Source organism: Pelodiscus sinensis, chromosome 4 (genome assembly GCF_049634645.1).
Source record: "Pelodiscus sinensis isolate JC-2024 chromosome 4, ASM4963464v1, whole genome shotgun sequence".
NCBI lineage: Eukaryota > Metazoa > Chordata > Testudines > Trionychidae > Pelodiscus > Pelodiscus sinensis.
The window spans coordinates 7,719,377-7,747,259 of record NC_134714.1 but is presented as its reverse complement, the minus strand read 5'-3'; the positions used below and the strand labels follow the sequence as shown (position 1 = coordinate 7,747,259).

Genomic DNA, 27,883 nt, shown 5'->3' with positions numbered 1-27,883 from the left:
TTTTAGCAAATTTTTCTTTACTAAAGTCTCTTGTTATAAATTACACAAATAACTTTATAAACAAATCCCCCCCAGCTTGCATTTTGTTTAAAGTAATAACTTTATATCATACAAATAAAGACATTTCAAGTATGAAAAGTGCATTATTGCAATAATACCTCTTTGCAAGTCCAAAAATCTTGGGATAGAATAAAACTGCAAAGTGTAAAAAAGGAGTAAAACAATCAGTGCCATCTATTCGTTCAAGAAGTCCAACATATTAAAATGTTGCCTAGTGTGTTGCAGAGGCAGATTTACATCTGGAAGCAACATGTATTTGAAAAGAAGCTATGGATGTGTTCATTGTTCTGCATTAGTTCGTCTTTTCTAGTTTTCTTCACTTCCATGTGCAGGAATTCACAACCTCTGAATAGCGGTGCCCTACATGTCACCCATTCTGTGCTGCTGCCACTTGCATATTTCCAAATTCTTCTTCATCCTCATGTGTTCGCTTCAAACTTCCTAAAAAAAAAAAGATCAGAGAATATGCTTTACGAAGTCAGTTATAAGCACGGACTATAATTGAGCTCATAAGACAGTTTTTGCATTAAAAACTCAAATCTGCACACACTTCCAAAACTTGCACCTTGTGGGGGTGAAATTTTCCAGGCTAGGTCTCTGACTATGCTTCCTCTCCCCACAAGCCAAGTTTGAGCCAAGTATGTGCAGCCATTTGGCTTACAGGAGGGAGAGTTAACAAAGGCAGCATTCTTCCCCACTGTACAACATTTCAAGTGCACTTTGTTACCAGACAGGGCTGCAGCTCATATTCAATCTAACAAAGGGTAAATTAAAGAGTAAGCAACTGAGAAACCGTATCTGAGCATGCACAGTGGGTGTGTGCTTTTAAGTCCTTACTCTTTTATCATCACTGCATGTGCCCCCTGCCTAGCCTGCGTGGAGGCTGCTGTCAGGACACTGTGATAGGGGAAGACTAAAGGTACCATTTCAAAAGTGCCCTGTTCGCTCAACTGAAACAGCAAAATACTACCTCCGAAGCAGAGCTGTTCTGGCTGCAGACATGGAATATGCTCTGATTATTGGCTGCCCGAGTCTGGATCCAGGCTTTCAGCATGCCAAAGTCAGCCTATCAATACTCCATCCTAAACACGTTTGCAGCCATCCTTATATACCAGTTGAAGTCATTTTTTAACCCAGAGGGAAACACGCACTGCAGGCGTAAGCCTGACCACTGGTGCCAATGGAGAACACGTCACAAAACCAAGCACATCCCTGCCTTTTGGAGGGAAGGTTTCAGTTACACAGAACGGAAGACAATTCTCACCTGTAGATCCAGGTGGAACAGAGAGTGATCTCTCCAGCTGCAGTGGTGACATCATCTGGATAGTTAATTTTGCTAGATAGATGGCTTCATATTCCTAAACAAATAAGGACACGTTACTAGGCATGTATGGCCCTGTGCAAAGTCAGGAGACACAGGACTGCAAGCTAGAGAGAAAGCTGCTTAGGACAAAGGTCAGAGGAGGGCTTATGGGAATAAAAAGGTTTAGTAAACAATGAGTTATGCTTATTGGAACAGATCCATCTTGTTAGCTCCATTTCTCTTTCTTGTTGCAATTAGTATTCAACTAAGACAGTCGGGGCAGAGTGGAGGAAAGAGAGGGCATCCATCTGACAGCAGGGGCACTCAACTCAAAGTCGCTTAACTCAGGTTCCCAAGGCAGGATGTTGAGGGAAAAGAAGGCAGTGTTGGCTCTAGGAAGGGGACCTGCACTATAAAGCAACTGAACTGTCAATATAGAACTACTGCAGTGATTTTAGACAATTGCATAGGGCCATGAAGATGAAGACAGGGTATTTACTGGCAAATGCCACACATTTAAAAATAAAATGACCACAAAGGAGAGGCATCCTACAAAGAAGATATTATACAAATAAATCTAAATTAATTGTCTCACCACCAGCTAGCAAAGTGGATGACTGCCAAGCACTACAAGCCCATTTCAGTACATCACCCCGGAGGTTTCCCAACCATTTACACAAAAGATCTATTTAAATCTGGTGGCATAGTGACTTCAAACCTTACTACTGAGCTTGCTTTATTCAATTTTCATACTTTGTTCTGGGACACTAGGCCAATAAATGTAATGGCTATACATTTACACCACAATAACTGCTTTGACGTTCTCTGTTGGCCGCAGACTAACCAGTAGTTAAAGAAGCGCTAAGATGATGTATGAAGTAACAGATTTTCATTTCTTACTCATGTCTGAAGTTGCTTTTTTTCAAAGCTTGATTCTGCTGATTATAGTAACTACTCTCTTCTTCCCGCAAATAATTCCAGATAAATGAGTATCAGAGAACGCTAACAAACATTCTAGTTAGGTTAATTTTAAACCACTCAAGAAATACTGATATTTAGTTGCACAAGTAGATACATAACTGGCTGGAAAGGACAGCCATATGATGTATGTAATAGCCAAGAAAAACATTACCTGAAGTTGATGGACAAATCCAGCATTAGGATTAATACAGAATCTTCTTTCTTGAACATAAGTAAATGCATCCCTTAACGAGAAAAATAAAATCTCCAATGCATTCATCTCTATTGACTAACAAAATAAATACAGCTACAACAGTATTCCTGCTGGCTCTGAATTCTTGGAGAAAAACACTTTTCTTTAAAACGCTGTTAGAACTAACCCTTCTGTACCAGGGTAGCTTAGTGCTGTGGGAGAAGGTGGTTTTAGATATCTTTAGGCTCCCCTTTGCTACAGCCACAGTGTTAGGATCTCTCTAAATTGCATTGGATGGCAGAGGCCCCCAGAGTCTATTACAGCATGTAAGAACATGGACTAGTGGTCCATCTAGTCCAGTATCCTGTCTCTAAATGCTTCAGAGGAAACTAAAAGCAATCCTCCCTCATGGGATAATCTGCCCAAAGGCAAAAGTCTCTTCCCAACCCCCAAGAGTTAAAGGTTGATTTATGCCTTGCATCCGCTGGCTGTACATTCCCTTTGAAAATTCTTTAGAATATTACTAAATTAAATCATTATTTTACATTTATAATTAAGTACTTGTTTGGAAAGATAGTACTTAAACTACAAATGGACCAATGTCCTATAAGCATCTTTTATTTCAGTTTCCACAAATAAGTCAACTAAGTTACACATCAGTTTAAATGTATTTTTCTTACCTGTACTTCACCCCAAATGTTTCCATAATGTATGCAATAACTAAGGCAGCACTGAAAAGAAACAAACTATTTAGAAAATACATACCTGCATAGGATTAAAAAACAAAAAGAAAAGGAAAAGGTTCCTACCTTCTAGAAATCCCTGCATTTCCATGGACAAGAACTTTCCCTGAAAAAAGAGAGAATTACTTGTATAGATGGATAAAAATGATTCCTTCCCAAGTTTACCAGCTTTTCACTTTAAATACATCTATGCAACAGCAAGATATTTTCTAAAGAACAACAGGTTAAGTGTCTTACAAATTTTGTATTACTTCACTCTACATCACTAATCAGGATCCATGCTAACAGGATCTCAGTATTAAGAGTGAGACCCTGCATTTAAAAACAAAAACCCAAGTGTATGAATCTGTCTTTGTTTCCAGAACACAATCAAATCTGCAGTGTAAAGATTGGAATAGGAATAGTTTGATTGGTTATCCAAGTTTTGAGTGGCAAAGAAGGAGAACAGTTTGTATTGGGCCTATATACTATAACCTCCATACTCTGGGTGTAAATCGGGAATACCCATGGTATGGAACCTGGCAGGCAGAAGCCACTCTGCACGCTGCTGCTGGAAGAGCAGCAGCAGAGCGATACACTCCATCGGAGGCTTTCCCCCACCGCTCCCATAGCAGTAGGAGGCAGTGCATGGGAGCAGACGGGACGCAGAGCGCCAGATAAGCGTCCCACTAACATCCCCCTCACTCATTCCCTGGTCTGGCAAAATCTTTAATTCAGCAAACCCTATTTCCCCAGGATCGTCCGATTAAAGATGTGCAATGTTAAGACAAGTTTCATGACCAAATACACAAACATGCAAAATGACAAGCACCAGTCAGCCAAGAAACCCCAAAATTTGGGAAATCCCCACTTAAGTTACAAGTATTTATGTCCAGATACATACAACTATGCTAGTGGATCTTTAAAGCTTTATAACAAGCCATAAGGAAATGAGGTAATCAAAGAATAAAGTACATGCAAGTTTACCTCCAGTTTGTAAACTTCCATCAATAAATTCTTTAGTCTATAGGAAAAAAGACTGTTGGTTATATGAAGACGTGCAATTCCAACTAGAGCTGTAAATACTAACACAATTTTTACATTTAAAATCTGAAGTTTTCACACCAATCCTCAGTCAATATATAAAAATTCAAGATTTGTACATACTAATGTGTGACTTAACTGTTCTACATACAAATTTAGAGGGTTGTGTGAGAATTTTGAGATACAAAGAAGTTTTGGTGGAGTTATTTAAGAGTTACCTGAAGAGATTTAATAAAGATTTAATTATAAATTAAACACATTTTAGATAAGCATTACCATAAACTTTGTTATTTATGATCCCAAAATGCTCCCAAGTTATTCAGGACAATTCAATGCAAACAAGTCTATGTTATCTGGTCGTAAAAAGATAAAAATCAAAATAATCAACAAATATCATCTGGGTCACAATTAATACTAATGAAGAATTACAAGGATGTCAGTGTATCTACTTTACAAAGACCCTTTATATTTTGCAAGGACCTTATTTACTGGAATATTGTGTAGGTTTATAGTAATCAACCTGTAACATAAGATTTATGGTTTAAAGAGTTCTCTGGACCAACACCAATATGAGACGGTCAACTAGCACTAGCTCTTCCTTGTTTCTAGCTGCTCAAGGCCCCAGTCTCTTCACTTCCTAGAAGAGCCTGGTAACCTTAAAAGCAGCTAGAAAGGAGATCTCTTCTTGGGGGGGTCACTGCTATGTAAGACCCAAACAAGAGCCATCCTGAATGTCCAAAACCATTGGTGGGAAAGGCATATCCAAGGTAAAACAGCTACAAGGAATGGGGGAGAGAAGAGGACCAGGCAGTATGAGCAGGGGAACCAGAAGGCAACTGGCTGCAAAGAACCACATTCAAGGAGTAGAGTGAGAGGAGGAGATGAAATGAAGAAAAAGAATGTATTTTCCCCTCAGAGAACACAAGGCTTTATTGCACTTGACTGTTGAATGTACACACTTATAGCGTGTTACCCTCCCTGCTAGCAAATTGCAAGAATTGCTATAGGGATGTTGTGTGATCAAAAAACGCTTCATGATTAGGAAGGAGATCACATGGGAATCAATGCATTATGTGGGCCACACTATGAAAACACAGACTACTGCAAACTGCAAGGAGGATTTCTCTTAATTTGGGAGGGAGTGAGGGGAATCCCCATAAAATTCTGTCAAAAATAATCTGAGATGTACAAATTAAGCTTCAGCATTTTTTTAACCAACTTTTTCTGTGTAAAGATCCAGAGTATTACTTTTTAAGAAAGTAGGTTTTGATATGCTTTCAGAAAATGAATTTAAATTTTGAACCATCCAGCTTCCTTTAACTTTTAACTGACTTGTACTAATACTTGCTCCAAGGAAAAAATTATAGGGCTGATTCTTAGTGACCAAGGTTTTCCAAAATAACTAGTAATTCTGGGTACACATCTTGGGACACCTTAAATGGGCCAGCTTCTTGCAAAGTGATGAGCAGCCACTAAAAACCAGGCACTAACAGTGATGATATTACTACCACCACCTCTCTTATACTGCACTAATCATCAGCAGATCTTGAAGCGCTTTAGAGGTCAGTATCACTGTCCCAGTTCTACAGATGGGGAAACCAAGGCAGAGCGGTGAACTGACCTGATCCAGTTCACCACGCAGACAGTTGCAGAGTCAGGAATAGAATTCATTAGAAAATGAAAAATCAGGTGACTTAGGCACGGAAAAATTGTAATGCCCTAAATTACTAGTCACCTTGGAAAATCTAATAGAACTGCTCCGTCCACAATACGATCAGACACACCAAGATACTTACCATAGGGAAAAATCGTATAATATTTTCAACTGGATTATCTGCAATATCCAAGACTAAATACCTGCAATTAAAACAGTTACTGTGAGCATACAACAGTATTACACATTGACTTGTCTTTAATGGGTGCAGTAAATCCAGAAGATAGCTTTGCTACAATATTCAGAAAACTGCAGAATTGTACACTGCCACATAAAAGACAACCTCATTTTCCAGTCTCAATTCCAGGACTATGGTGAATGTAGAACCCCCTGTAGGCTATTAAAATGTTCTGACTGAAGCTGAAAGAGCCTATCCGGTTCTCAGCTGGAAGGATGAGATCCGCGATGCAGTGCAAAACCCCTTAGGAATCAAAGATGCAGAGGACCATTCTGGGTATGAATTTATACAGAATATAACTAAACTGCTCTCTCATTCCCAGTATCTTCAGGATATAAAATTGTACCTGAACACTCTTCTGGGGGCCTGGTGAACCATAAAAAGACTCTAAATCAGTGGTCCCCAATGTTTAGAGGCTCCCGGGCGCCCGGGGGCAGGGACACTCACACGCCGGATGCCCGGGGGGTGGGGCCGCGCGTCCTGGGGCACGCCAGGGGCAGGGATGCCCTTGCACCCGTCGTCGGCATGTGCCCCAGGGCCGCTTGAGCGCCTTGTGCTGTGGGCCCGGGGCCAGCGCCGCCGCCCAAGCCGCGCGCCTGGGGCCAGCACCGGCGCCGCACGCCCGCATGTGCCCCGGGGCTGGGTGTCGCCCAAGCGCCACGCACCAGGCGCCGGTGCGTGTCACGCGCCTGGGGCCAGCGCCTCCAGCGCACCGCGTGGTGGGGGCGGGGCCAGCCCAGGTTGTCGGCGGGCGCACACAAATGCCCTGACAGGCGCCATGGCACCCACGGGCACTGCATTGGGGACCACTGCTCTAAATATTGTCTTTGAATCAGTTATTGCAACAATCTTTCAATTTAAAACAAAATATAGCCAGAAAAAACAGTTATTCAGCTTTCGTAACTATTGTTCTTCCAGATGTGCTGTTCATGTCCGTTCCATCAGGTGTATGTGCGCGCATGTGCACAGCAGCTAGAAGATTTTTACCCTAGCACAGGGGCGGAGAACCTCAGGCTCAGGGGCCAGATGTGGCCCTCGGTTTGTCTGGATCTGGCTCCCTCAGGACTCCCCCCAGCATTGGGGAGCTTGCGCTAGTGCTCTAGCTTCCCTGCCATCCCACTACAGGGCTGGAGCACACAATCGACTAGCCTCGGCCCCCCTAAGCGCTGGTGAGTGAGGGGAATGTGGGGAGTGTCTCTCTCCTCCTCAATCAGTGAGGGGCTTTTTTGTTTTGTTTTTTCTTTTCTTCTCACTTGTGAGACTCCAGATTGATTTTTCTGTGGGTCAGCAGCCCCCAACCCAAAAAAAGGTTCCCCACCCCTGCCCTAGCAGCTAGCCACAGGGTCAGTCCAGGCACCCGCTAGAGGGGTGCAGAAATGGCACCCAAGAGAGAGCACTATCGACCCTCCTCCTCCTCAGTTCCTTCTTGCCAACAGAGGGGGAGGGTGGCTATTGGAATGGACATGAACACATCGCAAACAACAGTTAAGGAAGAGTAACCATTTTTTCTTCTTTGAATGCTTGTTCATGTGCATTCCCTAAGCCCAAGTCTGGGAGGTGGGGTTGGAGTTCTTCACTGATTGAAACACTGCTCTCTCAAAGGCTGTGTTTTATCAGAGCCTTTACAGACATGTCCAGGAGGGAGATAAACCAATGGAGGTGGGTCCTAGCAGGAGCAATCAGAACAACGAGCTTGATCCCTCCTATTTTGAGGACCAGCAGAATGGGTGGGAAGTCATACAGTAGATGGCCTGCCCACAACAGCACAAACACATCCATAGCTGACCTGGGACTGTGGTTCTGAAAAGAGCAGAATTATTGGCACTTCCTGTTCCTTGGGGAGAAAAGGACCACTTGGGGAACACCCCAGCATTGGAAAATCAAGCTGGCAACATCTGAGCGAAGCAGCCACTCGTGACACCGAAATGACCTGCTGAAGTGATCTGCTGGCTCGTTCTGCACTCCCGGAAGGTATGAAGTTTGCAGGAGGACTGAATGTTCTACACAGAAATCCCATGGCCTGAGGGCTTCTCCGCACAGGGGAGAGGAGCGCGCACCCATTTGCTGAGACAGGACATCGTCATTGTGTTGTCCGTCATTGCTGAGACGAGTTCGACTGAAAAGTCTGGCGAGCTAGGCTGCAAAGTAGGGATGTTAGAATCGTTTAACCAATAAGCTGATGCTTATCCATCAATGGTGTCGGTTGCACTCAGCTGGCTGTGGCAGGGCAGAGAAGTCTCCTCCCTGGAAGCAGGGCAGGAAAGGGCTGTAAGCATGTAGCCGCTAAGCTGGCTCTGGTGGGAGCAGCTCAGTAAACTCGGTTAGGGTCGAACGAGTGCTCTAGGCACTTACTGACCAGGACAATGCTGATTGACAATACAGAATTGCAGCCCCCTTGTTGAACAGACCTTGCAGACAAACAGGTCTAATCATTTCACCTCCCTCTTTTGAGGGGAGGGTCCCTGGAAACTGCCTCAGGAGTTTGGTGGTGAGGAGAGTAAAAGTACTCGAGCTCTTTGGAGGGGACAAAGTGCCGTCTCATCTTCCTTGGCCATGGGCTGCAATGAGGTGGGGTCTGTGTCGTATCTGACACCACCTTAATCAATGCCAAAGCAATTCTGGATGGCCCTGCAAGGGCTAATATATCAACCACTGGATTGGCCTCATCCACTATCTCCTCCCCTTGGATACTCAAACCTTGGGCCACCCTGCACAGCAACGTCTAGAAGACCAGAGGGTCCTCATGGGCCAGGGCCATGGAAGAACCGGCCACTGCCTTGTCGGGTGAGGAAGAGGAGGAAGCTATCAATGGAGGGTGGTGTTCTCTGCCATCATCCCCCCTCGGAGTCTCTAACACCCGAAGGCAGAGGGACTGACGTTTGGATTCGTGCCGAAGGCAGTACATTGGATGGTCTGCTACCGATCTGACTTGTGGGACCAATATCGGTGCCATCGTAGGGGGCAGCACCTATGTCGAATGTGTTTCCAAACCACACTGATTGCTGCGACTGCAATCAGATCTGGTGCCAACACGGCATAAGATGGTGCCGTGCTTGGTGCCAGGGCTACAAATTGCACCCACTGTTCAGCTGCCCAGGGTACGATGAAGGTCGCTGACACCATGGATGCTTCCCGGAACGCGAGCGTTGGCGCCTGGCCTTAGTGGAAGGCCCAGGGAGTCCACCTTTGTGTTGGTGGGTTCTGCCACTGGGGTGACCATTAGGATGGATGAAGCCTCCTCCAGTGCAGAGACAACAACCTCCTGCTCCCTGTATAGTCTGACTAGGGGCTGCACTTCTCGACAATGACCTGGTCGATGCTGGAGATTGACTATAGCCCCTGGTCTGACGAGAGGGGGATCTTGGTGCCAACGTCACCGGCTTCCCCTTCAATTCCACTGGAGGTCTCACTGGTACCTTTGTCTTCAGCGTAGGGCCCTCCCTGGGCAGCAAGAAATGCACTGTAAGGTGCATCAAGTCTTGTGCATAACGCCGGACTGGCACACCTGGAAACCTGGGGAATAAGGCACGGCCAAGAACAGTTCTGCAGCCACTGTCACTGGCTGTAAGAAGGAACTGAGGAGGGGAAGGGTCGGCAGCACCCTATACTGGATGCTATATTGGCCCCACTCCAAGGGGCGCATGGGTGGACGCTATGGCCAGGGAAAAAGTTCTGCAGCTACTATGCACGTGCATGCACCTGATTGGAATGCACATGAACAAGCACTTGAATAACTGATAGATCTGTAATTGGAAGAGTTGAGAGACCTTCATTTGTGTGTGTGTGCTTGGCACAATACACGGTATTTTGTGACTGGATGGGACAAATTCAAATCTCAGAAATTATCTGACAACCCTGTTTATCTTAGTGCAACTTTTCAAATAATTACTATAAACACAACACAATTACTTGAGAGGACCATGCTAGCAACACGGAAAACACCTTTAAAAATCCCATGAATATAATTAAAGCATCACTTTTAAAAATAAAATCTTCAATATTGTTTTATTTTTCAGAATGTTATGTTCATGTCTTACCTAAATAACTGTTGAAAGTTTGGTTTAATAAAATTTGCTTCAATATTTTGCCGTATGCATATTACATGGGTTATTCCATGTTTCTGAAGTATAGGTAGCTGCAAAATATAAGAATTCAGGTAAACATTTTAAAGAACAGCATAGATATTATAGCAGAGAGATAAAAAATGGCAAGCTATTGTTAGTGTGAGTGTGAGAGAGAGAGACACTAAATTGAGATCAGGCAAGTATATGAAAAGTAAATACATTAAGATGAGACCCCAAACATTCATATAAAGAGCAGAATTTTTTTTAAATTGATCAGTCAAATAGGATTACATTAAGAATGTCTCAACCAACAGGGATTTTTAAAAATTCAGCAAAGGGGTTTAAAAACTGGTTTCCCTGCCCACAACTCACCTTTCAGCTTCTATGAGATCTTGTGATAACTTCTTCTCTCAAGTTCTTGTGGTAATATGACTGCTAACACTGAATCTCGATGGAACCAGCCCATAGCAGGTGAGAAGTGGCATTTCTAAGCTATATGATATAATTTTGCAAACCGTTTCTCTGCCTCTAGGACATGTTAAAACTGAAACCCTGTCATTTAGCTTAATTCACACTAGGGAATCCAGCCCCAGATCTGCTGCAGCCAGGGGACAGGGCCCCCCCTCTTTCATTCTGAAACCAACCCCGGGCCTGCCATTGTCAGGGGACAGGAACCCCTCCCCTCAGCCAAACCCAGCCAAAACCCTCCCCTGGCTTGAACCTAGACCCAGAGCTGCCATGGCAGGGAGTAGTGACTCTCTCCCCCCAGCACAGGTGCTGCTGTGGGGAAGAGAGCTGGGGGGAGTTCTCTCTCCCCATTACAGCCCCAGGCAGCATGCACTTCAAGCCCCTCATCCCCACCCCAGAACACCCCCAGCCAGAGTCCTCACACTCCTACACCCCATCCCACATTCCAAACCCCTCGTACTCACCACATGAATTCTGTTATATGCAAATTAGCAGGTGATGCACACATCACCTTCATATTGGTGCACATAACATTCATTCCGTACATGTGTGGGAAAAATGAGAGGGAACCCTGCTCCCCCGTCCCAAGCAGGGGGAGGGGAGAAGGAGAAAAACCTGCATCCCATCATCCAGGGCTGAAGCCCTTGAGCTTTGGCCCCAGGCAGTGAGGCTCAAGCTTTGACTTCGGCCCTGAGCCCCCAGCCAGTGTAATGCCAGCCCTGGTGACCCCATTACAATGGGGCTGCAACCCACTTTGGGATCCCAAACCAGAGTTTGAGAACTGTTGTGGCTAAATGATCTGTTCGATCTGGTATTCAGCCATGAGTGTGAGTATAGCTACACAACAAAGGAACACCTGTGGCTGGCCCATGCCGACTGACTCGTGCTCATCGGGCTGTTTCATTGCTGTGTTGCCTTCTGGGTTCAGGCTGGAACCTGGGCTCTATGACTGTGCGGTGGGAGAGATCCAGAGCTCAAGCTCTAAGCTGAGCCAAAAAACTACACAGCAATCAAGCAGCCAGAGCACCATAAACCTGAGTCAGCTGGCATGGATCTGCCATGGGTTTCTCTTCGCTGGTTAGCCATCCCCTCAGAGTTCCTTTCCCAGACGTGAGGAAGAACTCTGTGTACCTTGAAAGGAGAAGATGGTCCAATAAAAAAATATTACCTCATTCACCTTGTCTCATTCATACTGAGCTCATATGTGAAAGATGTTAGACTTGACTACAAATGTTAATTGTGTACATCTACTTGTTCACAATAACGACATTACAATATGTCAAGAGCAATTTTGCCAGAACTTTAGAGGAGAATATTTTGAAAACCATACCTTGCTTTTCATAGCTGAAGAATATGGGCCTAAAAATAACCCAGGTAAAATTTCCTAGAGAGGAAAACACATTAAATATCAGCTCAAAAAACTTATTTTAAAGATGCATTGCACTCAACTCATGGAAACAACAGTCATGTGAGGGACATGTTATCAAGAGTTATTTATAACAGGGGAAGGAAAAAAAGTTTTGCAAAGTAAAAAATGTGATCCCCCAGGAAGAGACTTGTTTTTAAAAGAAAAATTAAATACTTTAGATGGACAAAGCTCAAGTTAGACTGCCACACCTTCTCCAGTCCTATTTAAATAGTGGATTCAGTGGAATTATGAGCTGGAAGTAAAGTCAAGTCATCTTCTGTATTTCCAAAAGCTCACTTATGTCCACTTTATATGTAATAAAGCCATTTCATTTTACAGGACAGTAAGTAACAAATGAGCAATTTGTATCCAGTTAGTCTCCTCCAATCAAGACATGTCTGAAGATCTTTATTTTATGCAAGGATCTGACAGAAGTCATGGTACTGAAACTTACATTCCCCAAAGGATGTTATTTGAGAACAACTGCTTCTGAACACATTTAAGTCAGAAGCAAAGCTCTAGTCTATTTGTCATGCCCATGTTCTAAAACATCTAGAGAGGCAGAATACTGAATGCTTTAGGTGCTGGGGCAGAAGTCAAAATCCCCAATTAATTGTGGTTTTTAACTGTATGTTTGCAAGAGATTCCAGGTGCCCTTTATTCTAGACCATCCACTCTTCTTTCCTCATTCCTCTTCCCCCATTAAAAAAATCCCTCTCCATAATTAAACCACACAGCACACATGAAACAAGAGACTGTTCCTCCTACTATTCTATACTACCCCACAGAGGTGGGGAATTCAAGAATAATGTAGCATGCACCCACTCCCCAGGAGGCATATCTACTGCAATACTGCCAGCCTGCTCTCTAAAAGCCTGAAGTTAGTTTTAAACCCAAGTCTTTCAACTGGCAACTCGATGTACTTATTGAAAGAGCCACTGGGTTTTGACTCAAATGAACAAATTAAAGTGTCATACCTGCATCTCTCTTCTCATGGGATAGGTCCAATCCTTTAAAAAATAAAATAAAAATATATATACACACTCACACACAATAGGGAATGTGCAAAAAAAAAAGAAGCTAGCAACCAAAACAAACTTTGTGAAATAGATTGCTGGAAAATGGATTTTCTAAATTAAGCTAGCTGCCTGCCATTTCATAATCTGTTACTAAATGCATCTTGGGTCAAAACGAACTGCCAAAGCAAAGCAAGTTGTTGGACTAATCGGCAGAATGCCAACCAAAGGTAACCGTGAAATTAAAACTTTTCATGATGAATGGATCAGGCCTAATCTGTGTCTGAATGGTTTTCTGCATTGGCAATGGGGGAGGGGGATACAAAATTCTGGTAAAGGTGATGTTTCTATAATTATAACACTTGCAAGAGTGCACATCAACAGAAATCCTGCAGGTGACACCATATAAACAATCACTTGATATTAGCTTTGACAATTTCAGAAGCTTATTTTATTTATGCACACACTTTGCCAGTTCCACTGCAGGGTAAGCCACAAAAATATATTTTCCATTTTAATGTGTCCTAGACAATTGTACGTGTTTGTACGCACCCCTCCCTGCATCCAGCCAGCACCTGTTAGTTAGTGTGTCAGATTCCTGCACTATCACAACTCCTTCCAAGTTTTTTTTGTGGGGATGCACCTTTGTCAGTGTAAAGTCCACCACAGAGCAGTCTGCTTTGGCTCATTTTGTACCATTCTCTCAATCCACCTGCACATTCTAGATGCTGGGACCAGCATTTCCACCTGCCCCTCTGTTTTTTCCTATAGTCAGAGGTGAGGTTTAAAACCTATCAACAAAAAGAAATTACAATCTGAAAAGGTAATGAGGGGAGGGCAGGAGGCCAAAGGACTAAAACACATGCACAAAGAGATTAGGTTGATAAACACACCTGCTTAGTTTTCCAGTGTGTGTGTATTTACATAAGCTTTCTTTAATCCACCTTCACCAGAGGCATTAATACCTCCTTTGTTAAATGTATATGAACTCTTCCCATTTGCCCTTTCAGGGACCTGCTAATATCCCTTCTCACCACCCCCTTAGAAAATGAAGAGTTTATATTAAAAACACACTTATTGGACAACTGCTGACCACGTCTTTGAAGTGTCAAGGTTACAGTAGCAGTTTATATTGCAAGGAAATAATTACAGAATGCAACCCCTATATTTCAAAAGTGGGGAGCAGTATCTTCAGGTCCCAAAATCATAGTATGGCCAATTCTAGGAATCTGATGAAGCCATAAATACTGTTAACATTGTAGTATCAACTTTTCCTCATTTAGATAACATCTTAAAACTAAAATAGGTATTCAGCGAGGCTTTACTGACTAAATGATATTTAGTAGAATTATACAGGATGTTGGTATCAGAGCAAATTTTTTCTCTAAACCCCTGGACTGCAAAATTAAATCTGGGACAGCATTTGAGAAAAGTTCAATGCAAATTAAAATATGAAACACATTAAGAAAAGTTCTCTCTATTACTGTGTGAAAAGACTACACAAACAAGGAAAATGGATTGCAGTGAAACTGATTACACAGAAAACACTGCCAAATGCACAAAGTAAATACATTAGTTAATTTTTAAAAGTTATCTTCCAATTACACTAATCATGCGCTACTTTGTAACAGAAGGTAAATTCCTATGAAATATGGTTTTTAGTTGATTGCGTCCTTTGTTTTGCATGATTGGTGATTACCTTAAGGATTTCTTGTTTACACAAAAAGGTGGTTTTTATTCCTAGGAAAAGAAAATTAGCCCTACTGCTTTCTAAGTCTTGCCTGAATATAATTGATTGCATTAGACTTATACTTGTTCCAAAATGAAATCTGAAGATAGTTTACAGTACTGTTGATAGTTAAAAGCATAGGATAAGGTATTGAGATACAGGCAGTCCCCGGGTTACGTACAAGATAGGGACTGTAGGTTTGTTCTTAAGTTGAATCTGTATGTAAGTCGGAACTGGCATCCAGATTCAGCAACTTCTGAAACCGATCAGTTTCAACAGTGGCTGAATCTGGACGCCAGTTCTGACTTACATACAGATTCAATTTAAGAACCCCAGGCATCCCCAAGTCAGCTGCTGCTGAAACTGATCAGCGGCTGATTCCAGGAAGCCCGGGGCAGGGGGTTCCTGTAGTCAGCCACTGGTCAGTTTCAGCAGCAGCTGACTTGGGGACGCCTGGGGCAGAGCAGCTGGGGTGCTGCTGGGTTGGTCCAGTAGCGCCGCTGGACCAACCCAGCAGCACCCCAGCTGCTCTGCCCCAGGCATCCTGATTCAGCCGCTGCTGAAACTGACCAGCAGTGGCTGAATCAGGACGCCTGGGGCAGAGCAGCTGGGGTGCTGCCGGGTTGGTCCAGTAGCGCCCAGAGCGGTGCTACGGGACCAACCGGCAGCGCCCCAGCTGCTGTACCACAGGCGTCCGGAGCAAAGCTGCGGAGCACGGGGGCAGCGGGACAGCCCAGACACGTCTGGACTGCCCGTGTGTTCCCGCTTTGCTCCCCGTCCCCCTGGTCTGCAGACCAGGGGGACGGGGAGCAAAGCAGAGCAAAGCCGCGGAGCACGCAGGCAGTGGACAGCCCAGATGCGTCTGGGCTGCCCGCTGCCCACGTGTTCCACCGCTTTGCTCCCCGTCCCCCTGGTCTGCAGACCAGGGGGACGGGGAGCAAAGCAGAGCAAAGCCACAGAGCACGCGGGCAGCGGACAGCTCAGACGTGTCTGGGCTGCCCGCGTGTTCCGCCGCTTTGCTTCCTCTCCCTGGTCTGCTGGAGACCAGGGAGAGGACCCCGTTCGTAACTGCGGATCCGACGTAAGTCGGATCTGCGTAACTCGGGGACTGCCTGTACTGATAACCAGTATCTTACATGTGCTATCTAGGTAGACTGAAAAGAACTCTCCCTTTTTAAAAAGATTTGTCTACACACAAATTTGCACTAGTTTAATTAAAACAATGGAAGCCCTGTGTGGACTCATCTCGGTTTAACTTAAATCTGTCTGTAATCAATTTAAGCTCAACTGAAGTAAGCCTCATTGAAACCAAAATGAGAGCCTCCATATTGGCTTTCCCTTTGGTCTAACTATCCACATAGACAAGGCCTACGATGGATTTATGCCCCTTTTGTCCTAGGGATCTGTTGTACCAATCTGTGTATGTTTGGATAAGCATTGTTTGGTTGCCTTGTATTATTAAATTTATCAGATATAGTCTTAATTGAGAATGATGAAAATGCATACTGAGAGTGCATACACTTGTTAGAAGTTTAGTCTTGATGGATTACAACATTCCTTTCAAGATAATTTAAATATACAATAAATTATATTCAGGCAAGACTGAGTCCTACTACTTTCTAATTTTCATTTTCTAGGAACAAAACCCCCCCACCTTTTTGCGTAAATATTTAAAAAGCGCACAAACAAGAAAGCAGACAAATCATAATAGGGGCCAAATCATGCAGCAGAAAATGTAGTAGTGCAAGAGAAGCTGGCAGCAATTAGCAAAACACAGTTAAGGGAAAGAAAATTAGGGATGCCCTGAAGATAATCTGAATGGAGAAAAATGTCAGTGTGCACTTTCCAGACATCAGTTTCTAATGTCTTTGGGAAGTCTTAAGGGTAACAAAAGCCATTCTCCACTGGGAATTCTTTTTGGACAGTACACACAATTAGCTACTAGGGATGTTAGCGAGTACTTGACTACCTGATAAGCGTAACCGGAGAGGAGTACTGACTACTCACTTCCTTGGCCCTTGCTGCCTCTCAGAGGCAGAGGGGTGGGGAGAATAGGAAAGGTCCTGCGAAGCAGCCTTTGCCCACAGCGGGCTGAGGCTCACTATGGTCGGAGGCTGCTCCAGCTCCGGCACCAGCCCCTGTCCGCGGCCCTGTTTGTCATGAACAGAGGCTGCTCCAGCATCAGCCCTTGTTTGCACTGGACAGGGCTGGCTGCCACGAACAGGGGCTGCTGGACTCGGCATGAGTTGCGAACAAGCAGTCCGGCTCACGCTGGTCTGGGACACTGTGCCTCTGCATTTGAAACGATGTACTACATCTAAAATACAGAGCAGGTGGCTCCTGGAGCTACCCCTGCTGCAGCTCTCCTGAGTGGCCCAGAAATTGTATCAACTACATGATTAGCCAGATAAACGCAATTTAACATCCTTGTTAGTTACTAAAAGATTCTGAAATAAAATGCAAGAATCATTCTGGTGATTTTATGATAGCTCTCCTGTGGGTTCTGCACTCACCAATAGAAGATTATTCAGTTACCATATAGAAAGTATACGAAAAAATCCTTGCCTGCAGCTTAAGCTCTGGCAGATGTCTCACACCAAGGAATTCATCCCATCAACAATATATTTTACTGAATGAAAATGCTCTATGCATACTGTCTGAGATACCCAGCAGACAGACAATACCAAGCATCTCTTCTCAGATCAGACAAAACGTGGGAATTTTGTTATGACAATAAAAGTCTAAGACATGCCAACTGGATACAGTAATACTGCTAAGCTTTGTTAGCCATTTGGCAGTAGGGATGTTAGCAATCGAGTAACTGAACAGTTGTGTAACCACATGAAATCTTAGCAGTTATACACTTATTTGATAGTTCCCAAGGCTGGGGCGGGCAGCCAATGTGCTCCCAGTCCTATTCCTGGGGAGCCCCCTATCAACCCACACCGCTGCCTCTGTATCAGAGACAGCAGCATGGAATGGCAGGGGGAGCCGGTTCACAAAGGGAGGCAGTTTAAAAAAAACGCTGCCTCTGTATCAGAAGCAGGAGCTGGGGCTGGGAGAAGCCATCTTAAAAGCTAGTTCCTGTCCCTGCTTGGGTGTGGGGCAAAGGAGGCTGCCGCAAAGCAGCCCCTATCCGCAGGGGTCCGAGCTCCCTGTGGACAGAGGCTGCTCCGCATTCTCTCAGAGCAGACTATCTGTGGCGAGCCTGGGCCTGCCACAGACAGGGGCTGCTACTGACAAGCAGTCTCTGCCTGCAAGGAGTTCGGACCCCCTGCAGGAGGCCCAGGCTTTCCATGGACAGAGACTGCTCCAGGAGATGCAGAGAGCTCAGACCCTCGCGGACAGGGGCTGCTTTGCATCAAGCTCTCCTGCCCCCCCCCCCCCCTCACGCTGCTGCCTCTGATAGAGGCAGCAGCACGGTGGGGGAGGAGGGCAGGAACCAGCTTTTAGGCTGACACCTCCTCTCCCCCCCCCTGCCAACACCAGCTCCTGCTTCTGATACAGAGGCTGCAAGGGAGGGGGGCCGGAAATGCGAGTAGTAGACAAGATTAATCAATAAACCTACGCTTATTGATTAATCATCTAGTCAACTACCCGTTGACATCCCTATTCAGCAGCTTATACCCAAGCAGTGAATGTAACAACAGCAGATTAAATGGTTCCTATCTATGGTTTGTAAATCCCCAATCTGAAAAGTGCCATGTAAAAGGTGATTTGTTCCAATGAGATATTGTTAATCTATAACTAGCTATACCAAATTGGATTGTGGTTCACAGGCAATTGTTGCAGGAATCTGGGGGACTGCAGGAGTTGTGAAAAAGCTAAAATGAATACACAGCATAAGCTCTGTAAGGGTATGTCATTAAGAACCTGAGCCAATAGCTCCAAGTAGAGTGCAGAATCTGGGAGAGTTTTAAACAGTACCTGGTGTTTGCCTGGATTTACCTTATACAAAACAGCATATGCTCCATTAAGAAACATTATATATGACACAGTGCAAATACTCATGCACGTGCACATGACTGTGTCACTGAAATGGCACATTTGCTGTGACAGCTAAGGCCTATGAGCACACATCGCCACCTTTATGGAAGATCAGTTCTGGCTGAGGAGCAAGCAATCCACAAAGTTCAACCCTCTCTAGGCCGGTTACAGTAAAAAACTGTGCCTGTTCACGATTATGGTCAGTAGCAGTGATGGCCTGTGAAACACTTGATAGTCTAGATTAGTGGCACAAGCTTCAAAAAGTGGTGCAAAACCTGGTGTATAATGTAATAAGCCAGCTTTATATTTAAGCATTAACTAGAATCTGTGTTCTGAAGCAAGGGATGGCTATTAACACACAAGCTGGGATACTGATTTCTATATTTAATATTAGTCGCTAGAGAACTGTTGGACAAGCTCTCTTTGCTTGTATGAGAAACTAGTCTGGCCAAGCTGTGAAATGACAAATACCAGCTGAATACAGTTTATGACCTTGTGGATCTGTATAAAGTTATGAAATGATATACTGTTAGCAGAAAGTACCATCTTGCATCTCTCTTTTATGAAGAAAACCACTTATTAGATCCACCTTTGAACTTCACTTGTTGCCTCACTCCCCATCTTTCCATAAGTCACTCCCATCTGCAACAGCTCTGTCCCTGTCACTTAAAAACCCCTCATCCATCCCCTTTCAAAAAGCCCTTACTGCTGTGGACAATGGTTATCTGACAACTCCAAGGAAAGTCTCCTTGACTCCTTCTAGATTCTGACTTTCACCATGCTGACACCTCTTCTCCAGGTGATAAAAGACACCTCTCATTCTCACAGATCCCACTACTTTTCCTACTTGATCTTAGCATGGCTTCCCTAATATTGATTGAGCCTCAAAGCACCTCAAACAAGAATATATCAGCAGCATCCTCTTACCTAAAGCATTGCTTTTTCATTTCTTGTAAGAAATTCAGAAGTACTCTAAGGCTTTGCCCTACCCTAGTTCATCTTTCTCCAGCTGTGCCATTTCTAGCTTATGTCTGTCTGCATTTTGTGCATAAAGTACTCAATCATACATTCTTCTCACCTTACTTTGAGCCTTCTATCCCCTGACTACACAGCAACCACCTACTATTGGGTCCCAGACAACATAAGTGTCTTGAGATTCAGCAAGCACTATAACCACAACCAAGTCAGAAAATCTGGTTCTATTAGTTATCGTCCTGACTAGATTACAGTCTGCAGCGTGGATGGGTCTGTAACATGGAAGGAGTGTCTTGGGCATGTCCAAGACTTTAGTTCAATTACAATCTTATCCCATCCATAACCTAAATTGTAACTAAGTTGTCTTATTTTGACTGGACATGAGCCATCAGGATAAAGTCTCCCTGCTCAACAAGTTTGACTCCATCGTTGCCGTCTCAATCTATCCTTCATATAGGGGCCTAGAGATCCCCAAAAGGACATAAGACACTGCGATGCTCCCTATACAACACGAGAGCGAGAGCGAGACCTAAGAAAGGGATCCACACAACCCTGGATGATAGCCAGCTGCCCACCTAAGCTAGCCAATGAGAGATGCAAGTGAGAGGGATGTGTTCCCCTAACCTCACTTTTCTCTCAGACTTAGGTGCCTAAGTCCAGGCTGCAGAGAGGTACCTCTCCTTGCAATTCACAGCCAGGAAACCACTCCTGCAATTAGGTGCCTACACCGTTTTTTACAGAGTAGCAGTGCCACATGCCTAAAACCAGACAGTTTGAAAGCTTCAGAGGGGTAGCCGAGTTAGTCTGTAACAGGAAAAACTTAAACAACAACAAATAGTCTAGTAGCACTTTAAAGAATAACAAAACATGAAGATGGTATCATGTGCTTTTGTGGGCACAGCACACTTCTTCAGATGACCGGAGTGTTGGACCAGGATGTGTGATTACTTCTCTTCCCTGCATGACAAGAAGAGTCTGCATAGGGGTTTCTCACCTTTCCGGTGAGTGCCCTACCTACAGAAAGACGGTATCTTTCTCACTCTCTGACCCTAAGAATAATTATTCAGTACAAAATACAGTAAAACTCCGATGATCCGGCATCTGATGGTCCGGCACTCCTGATGGTCCGGCACCATCAGGAACCCGGAAGTGCTCCGGGCAGCCGGACCATTGGAGCTGCTCTGCCCCCAGCTTCCCCGATTCAGCCGCTGCTAAAACTGACCAGCGGCTGAATCGGGGAAGCCGGGGCAGAGCAGCTGGGGCGCTGCTGGGTTGGTCTCGCCACGCCAAGGGTCAGCGCTACCAGACCAACCCTGCAGCACTCCATCTGCTCTGCTGCAGGCCCCCCCAATGTAGCCGCTGATTTCATTTTCTGAAATCAAGCTCTCCCTCCTGGCATTCAAATTCATTGATTTACTTTGTCCTACACCCCTCATTTCATTTTCTACTAGTAGTCCGTTCTGACAATTTCAGCACGTTGTCCTTACACCACAACTCCCCATGATTCCGAGATTATTCTTTCACTCACATCCTCCTTCTAATTATTCCCCCCCCACTTATACTGAAACCTTCCTTTGCTCATTAGCTAATCACTTTCTCCATAAAATACTATATATAAAACTTAAATTGGTTGTACTGATTGCCCTTCTGAATAGGAATGAAAAATACAAATGCCAAAAGACCATAAAATGCATTAATAAAAAAATGATTTAACATCCAATTATATGAATTTCATCTAGTCTGATTCTTAGTTTTGCCATTAATCAGATATATACAGGCTACTGAAAATATATTCAAAAGAAAGGACAATTACCTTTTTATCACTGTAAAATGTGCTACTTTCATATCCATTTCCTACCATGGATTGAAATCCTTAGAGGTCACAAAAAGCAGCTGCCCTAGGATAGTACCAGGCAGGTACAAATAGGATGCCTAAAAGGAATGGAGCTGGGCAGAAGAAGGTGTCAGATAACTCCTACACAGATCTTTCTAAGCAGTGGTTAAACAGGATTTAACACTAGTGCATACCTGCACAGCTGTGTTGTACACAACCACAAAGATGGGGTTGGGAAGCTGCATTTGACTATACGCTTCTGTGATGGCGCATTGGGATTTTCCCGTCTCCTGCACAGCTTCCAGGGCACTGTGCAGTCCACAGTGCCCAATCAGGCAGGGAGCTGCCCTAGCATGCACACTGGTCACCTAGTAACCCTACAGCAAGATGACCCAGTGCCTAATTTTCCACGACCCAGTACTGGGTCGTGACCTGTACTTCAAACTCATACACTATCACAATGATTTTCAAACAGTTAACCAATGAGTCTGGGCTCATCAGTTAACCTTCACGGTTACATACAAGGCCCCACCTCCTCTGCGCTGCTGCCTCTGGGGGGAAGGGAGCAGGTGGGAGCCAATGCTTGCAGGGAGTTGTTTTTTAAAATTGCAGTGGTGTTTTAAAAGCCTACCAGAGCTCTGGAAAGGGGCTCCTCCCCCTCTGAATCAGTGAGCAGCCACTCCACTTCACTGCACCCTTGCTCAGTTTCTCTTGGGGAATTAGCTGTACCATGAGTCTGGGGCTCTGGTCAGTCCATGCCCGCAATCACTAAGTCCAGGGGCTTGAGCCTATGACTGGGCAGAGCCAAGTTAATTATGCCAAGCCCTCACTGTGGGTTGGCCACAATAGTCCAGCAGCTCAGGGCCAGGGCTGGCCACAATAGTCCAGCAGCTCAGGCCCAGGACCTGGTTCAGGGCGGGGCACTAAACAGACAGATGTGTCTTCCAGCACTGGCTTTTAGGTCCATGCCCACCACCCCATATTGGCATGCTTCTGGTTCCTCTGGCAGCTGACTGACTTTCCAGGCTGGCTTTTTATAGCTCTAGGCCCGCCTCCTGACTTCCAGTCAGGTGATGGGCTGGTCTCTGCCCACCAGGAGTGGTGTTTTAAAAGCCTACCAGAGCTCTGGGAAGGGGCTCCTCCCCCTCTGGGTCAATGGGCAGCCACTCTGTCTCACTACAATCAGTTACACATTTACAAAAAAGCACATTTTAAACCCCCCATTATATACCAATTAATTTATATTATAATTTAATTATATGGTAAAAATTAGAAAGTAAGAAATTTCCCCATAATAATGCACTGTGACCCTTGTATTTTTAGGTCTTATTTTCTAAACAAATAGTTTTTAAGCTCAGTGAAACTTGGGGATACAAAGACAAATCAGACTAAAAGGGATACAGAAGTCTGGAAAGGTTGAGAGCTACTACACCAAGAGACTGAACATTACAAATTTTTACTTTAGCCACATGCATCCAAATATTGAGCTACCACAAATGGAAATTTTAAATACTAACACTTTTGCATTAAATTCATCTCAAGTTTTTCTTCAAACTAAAATACTTGAGCAGTGATTACCACTGCCAATGTTTAAGGTGCTGCACTGTTCCAATTACATAGATCCTGCTTTCTTCTACATTTCTGGCAAACACCAATTATCTTTGCCTCTTGAAATTAAGATTGCTCTTTATTTCTTCCTTCATTCACCAAAATCAGTTATTACACCCAAATTACCAGTGGAAAACAATAAAGAAGTGGTCTCATTCTAGACCTTATTAGCTCATGTCATAAAATTGTACAATTTAGCATTATTGCAGTCTGTGCAGCAGAGTGGAACAGTGGAGATAATGCAAGCCAGGACTGATGTATGTTGGCAGAAGCTTGATGTCAGCACCTGTCTACATTATGCCTACCTGGAGACCGTAATTGAGATTCTCATTTGCATGAACACTAAATTCATTCTATTCAACTAAATACAAAATAAAAACAGAAAATATGAGCCATGGCTCTGTGCGCTCATATGGGAGAGCCAATTATAAGTTCCAGTCCCTAAGAAGGAAGCAGACTACAAATGCTGTTGAAGCATGCTGAACTTAACCTCACCCCACTGAATAGGGGTAAATGATGCTTAATGCAAGTCTTCTAAGTGATTAAAGGGTGGCTCTTTAAAGACACACTGAAAGGCATCTTTCTCCAAGACTAGTGGCAGCAATGTCACCCCAAATACAAATACATTGTTTACCAGAAAACTGTCCTGTTAACTTTCTCTGGGATATTATGTACAGAGAAATCAACTCACTCACTTTATCACACTAGTCTTCAGTATTATAGGCATCTCAACAGTTGTGTATTTATACTATTAGCTCTAATCTGTATTCCAATGGCTGTGTATAAGACGAAATTTCAATTTTCACTGAATTATTTTATTTTTGTGGACTGGCCAATTTTAATTTTTTTTTCCAAAAGAATATTTTAAGCAATGAACTTTATAGCATTATAAGTGATTTTAGCTCTCCTCACCTATTTGGCTTAGTTTTATAACAATATTTTTCTAACATCAGAGGTATTATAGTCTTTATACCTCCCCACAAATGTCAATCGAAAGGATGCAAGTTACGTGACTTAAATTACGTAAAGATATTTACAAGACCTGTTATCAAAGTGTTTTCACAATTTAAAAAAGATTTCTAAAATTTTTCACTGTTGCATTTACACCCATATCTTACGGCATTATGTTAATATATGAGAACTATGATGGATTAATGTGTTTTGACCATCTACACAAAAATCCAAATTGTGAGAAATAAATTAGATTTATAATTTAATTGTAATGCACTGAAACGGTTATAATATTAGCAATATTTATTTTCAAAACCTGTTTAAACTGGAGTTTAAAAGTCAAACAATTCTGGTTACCATTTCCAGACTCAGCTGTAGGTAGCATGCATGGGTGCTCCAAAGTGGGCAGATATTTTGTTTAATCAGCTATACCATAACTAGACTGCAGGGGATATGAACACAACTTATAATTTGAACTCAGATGAAAACCATACTACAACTGCGCTTGAGAATGTCTAAAATTGTAGACACAGATACCTGACCTAGTAGGTAAAGGGCATTAAAGAAATACTATCAAAATAAGAAAATAGATATGCAATACCTAATTTATTAAAATACAAAACAAGCAAGAAACAATAATTCCCAGTAATACAGATGTAATAATTGCTAGCATCAGCAAATTATGTTGCAATTCATAAAATGTCAACATTTCAGATACTATCAACATCCAATCATAAATGCAGCAGCATGATGTGTTCTTTCTACATAGGACCCTATGTAGTACCCTGACATCTGGGCTCTTCCGTGAAATCTGGTATATTGTGTACTTGTTCCCTGTGAAATCTGTATAATACAGAGTAAACCATAGAATCATAGGACTGGAAGGGACCTTGAGAGGTCATCGAGTCCAGCCCCCTGCCCTCAAGGCAGGACCAAGGTCCTTCTACACCATCCCTGACAGATGTCTATCTAACCTGTTCTTAAATATCTCCAGAGAGGGAGATTCCACCACCTCCCTTGCCAATTTATTCCAATATTTGACCACCCTGACAGTTAGGAATTTTTTCCTAATGTCCAATCTAACCCTCCCTTGCTGCACTTTAAGCCCATTACTCCTTGTCCTGTCCTCAGAAACCAAGAGGAACAAACTGGGTGTCCTGACTTAAAAGAGTTTGAGAGGGGAACTGTTATTGAAAGTTACTGTAGGGGAGTCATGGTACTTCCACCCTTATATTTCTGTGCTACCTTCACAGCTGGGTGGCCAGAGAGCTGTAGCTGCAAACTAAGCAACTAGCTCTGAAGGTAGTACCACTGCCAGCACCAGCGCAGAAGTCAGGGTAGCAATACCATACATTTCACCTTTACTTCTGAGCTACTGCCTTCAGAGCTCTGTGGAGAGAGAACCCGTTTGAAGGTAGCAGCACAGAAGTCAAGGTGGCAATATGATACTATGCTATCCTGACTTCTGCACTGCTGCTGTCTTTGCCTTCAGAACTGGGTTCCTGGCCAGCGGGCACCACTCTCCTGTAATCCAGCTCTGAAGGCAGCATCACCACCAGTAGCAGTACAGAAGCAAAAGTGGCAATAGTTATAACATTATTAATGCAATAATCTCCCCACAATAACCATGTACCCCCCACCCTCAACAACCTTCTTTTGGGTCAGGACCCCTACAGTAACAACACCATGAAATTTCAGATTTAATATCAGACACCATGAAATTTACAATTTTTAAAATACTATGACTTTAGAATTGACCAAAATGGACTGTGAATTTGGCAGGGCCTTACCCATATGACATTATCAAAAGCAGCACACTTGTGTTTTCATATATTGCAAACAGGCACATTATTTGTATCTGAGACTAAGGATGTAAAATCCTGTTTAATTGGCTAGTCAACAGCGGGCCTCCCCCTCTCACTCACCATGGCTCAGCTTGAGTAGCCCCCCACCCAACCACGGACAAGGGCTGCACCTGCCCCTACCTGCAGTGGGCCCGGCAAGGCTCAAGCAGCTTCCTGCCTGCAGTGGGCAGGGAGCTGCTTCAGCCTCTATGGGTTAACAGGTTAACCATTCACATCCCTATCTGTGAGTGGCATCCCTATCTGTGAGTGGCATCCCTATCTGTGAGTGCTCCAAATTCTTTCCACTGGATCTCAGGGCATGTCCTCACTACACGCTGGATCAATGCGCAGTGATCGATCCAGCAGGAGCTGCTTCATTGCATCTAGTAAAGACATGCTAAGACGACTGCCAAGAGCTCTCTCCTTGACCCTAGTACTTCACCAGAACGAGAAAAGTAAAGGGAGTCACTGGAAGAATGCCAGTTGTCAACTCACCTCCCTGAAGATACCACAGTAAGTAGACCTAAATATGTCGACTTCTGCTGCACTATTCATGTAGCTGAAGTTGCACTATTTAGATGACAGCCCCCATTACACACAAGACTTCAGTTAGTAAATAGCCACATATTTGGAAAGGGGATGTCCAACTCCCACCAATTGCTAAGCACTGAGGTAGGAGCCGATTGCCCTGCAACACTACAACACTACCGAAGTGGGGACAACCTTGCAGACCACAGTAGCTAGGCTATAACTAGTGATCACGGAGAGCAGACAGCAGGGTGCTATATTCAGTGGCAGACTGGGAAATGAGGCAGGTGCCCAGTGGGGATGAGGTGCCCTATTCAGCAGCAAGCGGATGGGACCTTGTGGGCAGGTGTAATCGGTAGCAAGGCACCTCGGGCCAGAAGCCTACTCATTGCAAGGCATGGGGGGGGGGGGGGGGGTGCTTAGGCTCCCTATCGCTGCCGCACCTCTGGCTCCAAGTGGTTCCTGTTACACACGCGGGTTACAGTTGGGTTCAATGTCTACCCGCCCCGCCCCTTGCACACACTGCCCCAGCGCCCTGCACGGGGAAGGGGGGCGTGGCCGAGAGCCCGGGGGGGGGGGGGGGAAGGAGGCAGGGAAGGGGGATCACAGGGTTCCCCTGCGGAAGGGGATGTCCCGGGGCGGGGAAACCCTGAGAGAGGGGGGGGAGGGGCGGGTGCCCCGAGGCGCCCCTGAGGGGGGAGGGGCGGGTGCCCCGAGGCGCCCCTGAGGGAGCGGGGGGGAGGGGCGGGTGCCCCGAGGCGCCCCTGAGGGAGCGGGGGGGAGGGGCGGGTGCCCCGAGGCGCCCCTGAGGGAGCGGGGGGGAGGGGCGGGTGCCCCGAGGCGCCCCTGAGGGAGCGGGGGGAGGGGCGGGTGCCCCGGAGGGGGAAGGGGCCGGGGGGCAGGCCCATGGGGCGGGGCCCGTCCCGCGCGGGGGGGCCGGGGGCGCTGAGGGGAGGCTGACCCGGCGGTGCGCGAGCGAGCGGGGGGCGGTCCCGTGGCCAGGCCGGGCCGCTCACCTCGGAGTCCTCCTTGGCCTGCGGCAGCGCGGGGAAGGCCGGGCGGGCCAGCTCCATGGCCGGGCGCTCGCCGGGCGGCGCGGCTACTCGGGCAGCGGGCCCGCGGGCCCCGCCACGGGAGGGGAAGGCGGCGGCGCGCTCCGCGGCTCGCACCCGGCCGCCATGCTGCTGCTGCTGCTCCCTCCCTCCGTCCGTCCCGCCCGCCCGCGGCCGCCGCTCCCCGCCCGCCGGGCGCCGCTCCAGCAGCGCCTCCGCCCGCCGGGGGCGGGGCCGCGCTCGTC

At 45.2% G+C, this 27,883-nt stretch overlaps 1 protein-coding gene across 1 annotated transcript; it reads right to left on the bottom strand.

Moving 5' to 3' along the window:
* Positions 1 to 27,883, bottom strand: STYX (serine/threonine/tyrosine interacting protein). The gene is made up of 11 exons (XM_075926212.1): positions 27,603 to 27,883; positions 13,092 to 13,124; positions 12,037 to 12,090; positions 10,212 to 10,309; positions 6,079 to 6,139; positions 4,226 to 4,262; positions 3,326 to 3,365; positions 3,197 to 3,247; positions 2,496 to 2,568; positions 1,325 to 1,418; positions 1 to 501 (listed from the first exon to the last, which is right to left on the bottom strand). The coding sequence occupies exons 1-11, from the start codon at positions 27,657 to 27,659 to the stop codon at positions 428 to 430; spliced, it is 672 nt and encodes a 223-aa protein (XP_075782327.1). The 5' UTR covers positions 27,660 to 27,883; the 3' UTR covers positions 1 to 427.

Excerpts from the sequence above, each read along its gene's own strand:
- STYX (XM_075926212.1), bottom strand. The coding sequence starts at position 27,659 with ATGGAGCTGGCCCGCCCGGCCTTCCCCGCGCTGCCGCAGGCCAAGGAG. Across the intron at positions 13,125-27,602 it reads AGGCCAAGGAGGACTCCGAG|GATTGGACCTATCCCATGAG; the intron begins GTGAGCGGCCCG and ends TATTTTTTAAAG. Across the intron at positions 10,310-12,036 it reads CTTCAGCTATGAAAAGCAAG|CTACCTATACTTCAGAAACA; the intron begins GTATGGTTTTCA and ends TATATTTTGCAG.